Genomic DNA, 4,055 nt, shown 5'->3' on the forward strand with positions numbered 1-4,055 from the left:
TCCACAAAGGCTTAGGTTTTAAACAAGTTCACATTTTTAAAAATTAATAAACAGCTAAATAATTAATTTCAGTATTAGATTCAGATTCTGGTCAACTGGGTAAGAAAGCGACTCAATATAAGGTAATCAGAAAGAAATAAAACCTATTTTTTAATACCATCAGTTAATTTTTGGACCAATGATACGAGCATAAAACTTAACTTCAGAGTCAAACTAAGTGGACCAAGTATATTAAATCAGCACATAATCTTCAACAGTTCCACAGATTCCAGCAGTATTTTAATTATTTTGCACTGTATTGTAAGTTAAGTCAAGCTAACCACCATACAAGACAAATAATAAATGCTGTTTACTTTAACTGGGCAAGCATGTCCAGTATCCTGATACACAGAATAATTCAGCATTGTAAACATGCCTTCCAATACAATCAAAAAAAACCCCTGTTCACTTTATGGTTCACACTTTCAAATTTATGATTAGTTTTATTGCGCTCACCAGAAGCAGGCTTGTACCTGGATGTTTTTGCTTAATGTTTTTGATTATGATGCCATTTTACGGATCATGTAGTTCAGAATGCCGCCATTGTGGAAGTAAGCGAGCTCCACGTCAGTGTCAAATCTCATGATGGCATGAAAGGTTTTCCCAGTATCCAACTGTTGGGGTCAAAGAAAGTAATTCAAGCAGCAGAACCTGCAATATGTTACTTGACATCATAGTAAAATAAGGACTATTATGATAGTTTCAGCATTTTAAGAAATTGTAGTAGAAAGCTAAAGTGAACAGGCACTGGACATCAGTATTTCCACGCTAGACTACAGGCAGCTGCTTAAGAGGAAAGTGGTTTGAAACAAACCATAATACATATGGTATGGAGTCTCCTTGCAGTGCATTTGCTGCCTCATTTAGATTTATTGTTCATATAAGCCTAGAGGCATGAAAGCTGGCCATCCTTTCAAGTTGTTATATTAATCCTTGGTGTTCTTCTATATAGTCATTCTTCTGGCTTAGGTACAACAGCAATACTAATTTCATTAGCTTTCTTTGAGGCCTCATGTTTGATAATCAGAAAAGCACAAAGACAAGCACATGAAGTGAATAAAACAATGGTGTTTTACTGAAGACTCCTCTACTCAGGTACTTCCAGATGAAAGCACAGTGTTCATCTGTGACTGATACGCTGACCAACTCTTTGGCATCTATACTTTCTCCATTTCAGGGCAGTTAATGAGGCATATGTAAACAACTATTGTTAGAAACTAATCTGAGGAGACGACCTGCATTAAATGAACATGCAATAAGTAGACAGTTTTGCTAATCGCAGTAAAAAGCAGACTTTCATGCTATTAGCTTAAGTAGTCAGTTTTACAGATGTTCCAATCAAGAATAAACCAAATTTTTATCATAGATGCTAATATTTTTCAAAAAAGGGCATAGGTTTGTAGGTAAAGCTAGACAAAAAGCAGTCTTTCAAATACAGGGCCTGCAGTTTAACTAGATTTTATGCTGGGTATGCTTAGACTTCACTTTGAATGCTGCAGTGTACAATATACTGTCAGTTGACTTGTCAGTGAATTATTTTAATTCTAACTTAATTTAAATAGTTTAATACTTATAGTTCACTTTGTGCTTCAAATGTTTAACTGAGACAGAAGACTTTATAGTGGACTTTGAAAGACTGGTCCAAAATACAGGACTGCTTTGTGCAAAATGAAATGCCAGTTTGGGCATGCTGCTTTTATATCCCATCATAGCAAATCCCTGTTACAATGACTGTTTTCATCCCCTTCATCTCAGTTTTCTCCCTTCCTCAAGCGAGAGAAGCCTACTGCCATATGAAAGCACATTGTTTGAAGAGACAGTTCATTTTGAGTGAAATTACAGTGATTCAGAGAATTCAACCCTTAGGTGTCTCATACCTTAATCTGGATGTTCATCTGTGGTTTTAGTTTTTCAGGAATGATAATTGTGTAACGTTCCCGTCCAGTGAGTCCTAAAGTCCCTGCATCCTCTCCAGGTAAATACTGCAGAGGAATCACTCCCATCCCTACTAGGTTGCTTCGATGAATTCTTTCATAGCTTTCAGCAAGGACAGCCTTGACACCCTGGGAATTACAGAACAGGTACAATTATCTTCATGGTTCAGGATAGCCTTTCTGTGTTTATAGGAAGGAAATTGGTACATTTGTGATCTGCTCCATTTCATTTACCAGGTACTGGTACAGTCTGCAAGTCTGTCTGACAGCAGACTGTCCAGGATGACTTGATTATATGTTAACTTTCAAACATCTTCAAAAGAATTCTGATTGTCAAAAAGTTACATACACTTTCTTGGGAATCTTACACACTTTAATGTGTCTTACGTAGAGCATCACTAGTCATTTCCGTAACTCCTTCTAACTCAGTGTTGGCCTCCTACACTACAAGCTCCAGGATGCAGTTTAATTAATTTCTAAATTTTTACATGTTAATACAGTTAAGATTAAAAAAATCACCACTGGAAAGAAAAACCAAACCAAAAACTTAGATGAACGTAATCTTAAATGCTGACTACCCTAAAACTGTTTAATACTACACACAATATTGTCTTCACAAATTCCACACCAAGAAACCTTCAATCAGATCATGGGCTGGTAAATAGTGTAGGACAGGATAAAGAACGAAACAGGTATTTTGCTGTACGTGGATTTCTATTAGGCTCCTATAACAATACTGCTAAGTATCCCTGCAATCTGCATGGTGAAGCCATGCTAAATTTCATTTTCACTGATACCCCTTCCTCTTACATTTTCTATATTCTTTGCTAAGTGAGCTGAAGAAGGCAGCTGGAAGCAGCCCCAAGGTTCACTGTGTTACAGGAAACAGAAGTAAAGAAATTGGCCTTTCTGGTGTAGCCTTGTGGATTTCTAGCTGAAGATCGGTCAAGGCTTCCAGTCTGAAAAGGTTCTATTAGTATTTAAATAGCTTTTGCAACTCTACTGTGGTTCTTGGAGGCAGCTGAGATTTCAAAATAGTTCTTGCTACCTAAAGTGACAATGAGCTACCCAGAATGTTAGTCATAAGCTAATCTCCCTGACAAATTAATGCATTTAAGTCCTGTCCTCCTCCTAGTTTACTGTAGTCACTCACCAAGAGGAATGGTCCTTTAGCTGCCCAGTCTCTGGAACTTCCTGCACCATATTCCTTCCCAGCCAGCACAATCAGAGGATGGCCAGCCTGCTTGTATCTTTCTGCAGCATCAAACACATCCAGCTGGAATGAAAATGCCAAACACTTCATATACTTTTTCTGGGGTGGAAGCATGGTTCCAGGGAAACAAGGAAAAAAAATGTCCCCACATAAATAGCTGAAGCCCACGCTTTCTGCCAAGCAGCACTTTAAGGATAGCAACCATACGGTGCTTTGTGGCTTCCAGTCTGATCTCACTCCCAACACAAACCTGCACCTTCCACAACTGCTTCTACAGTGGTTATACTCTCCATTGAGATGCCTGATAGCACCGCATTATGTAAGTATATGTGACCTGCTTCCCTAGGTCAATACGACTCCTGTCCCTTCATTAGCTTTACTTAAAAGACACTTAAGTAAATGACCTAAGATGTAAGAAAGCAAGCTGGTGCTAATCTACTTTACCATCAATGAGCCTCAGATTAGAGCAGCATGCATACTTACAGTTTCCCCAGAAGGGAAATGGACAGTCTGAGGTCCTTGTTTATCAATAAATTTGTTCACTAAGCGAATGTTTGCAAATGTTCCTCTGGCCATGACAGCATCATTCCCTCTGCGGGAGCCATAAGAATTGAACTCTCGAGGAGTCAAGCTATTGAAGGGAGAAAAAAAAAGGGAATTTGTTTTTAGACTGAAGCAGTCTGTGCTTTAAAAGAAGAAGGTAATGAACTGGTGTTTCTGCGTAGTTCCTATCATAGCAGTAGCATTCAGTTAGCTGATACTTCTATTTTTAAGATTTTTTTGAAGAAAAATAATATTAAAAAATACAAGTGTGCCTATAGCTAGGTCACAGAAAGCTGCTTCTATAGTATTCTCATTCCTTGCCCTAG

General features: G+C 38.1%; 1 protein-coding gene across 1 annotated transcript; it reads right to left on the reverse strand.

Annotated features, from left to right (window-relative positions):
* Positions 1 to 443: 443 nt before the first annotated feature.
* On the reverse strand, positions 444 to 3,796 carry ACO1 (aconitase 1, soluble). Its single transcript, XM_010292244.1, has 4 exons — positions 3,670 to 3,796; positions 3,127 to 3,249; positions 1,917 to 2,102; positions 444 to 653 (listed from the first exon to the last, which is right to left on the reverse strand). The coding sequence occupies exons 1-4, from the start codon at positions 3,760 to 3,762 to the stop codon at positions 540 to 542; spliced, it is 516 nt and encodes a 171-aa protein (XP_010290546.1). The 5' UTR covers positions 3,763 to 3,796; the 3' UTR covers positions 444 to 539.
* Positions 3,797 to 4,055: the final 259 nt, after the last annotated feature.

This window comes from Phaethon lepturus, unplaced genomic scaffold (assembly GCF_000687285.1).
Source record: "Phaethon lepturus isolate BGI_N335 unplaced genomic scaffold, ASM68728v1 scaffold16108, whole genome shotgun sequence".
Lineage (NCBI taxonomy): Eukaryota > Metazoa > Chordata > Aves > Phaethontiformes > Phaethontidae > Phaethon > Phaethon lepturus.

Excerpts from the sequence above, each read along its gene's own strand:
- ACO1 (XM_010292244.1), bottom strand. The coding sequence starts at position 3,762 with ATGGCCAGAGGAACATTTGCAAACATTCGCTTAGTGAACAAATTTATT. Across the intron at positions 2,103-3,126 it reads CTAAAGGACCATTCCTCTTG|GGTGTCAAGGCTGTCCTTGC; the intron begins GTGAGTGACTAC and ends TGTAATTCCCAG. Across the intron at positions 654-1,916 it reads AGATGAACATCCAGATTAAG|TTGGATACTGGGAAAACCTT; the intron begins GTATGAGACACC and ends TGACCCCAACAG.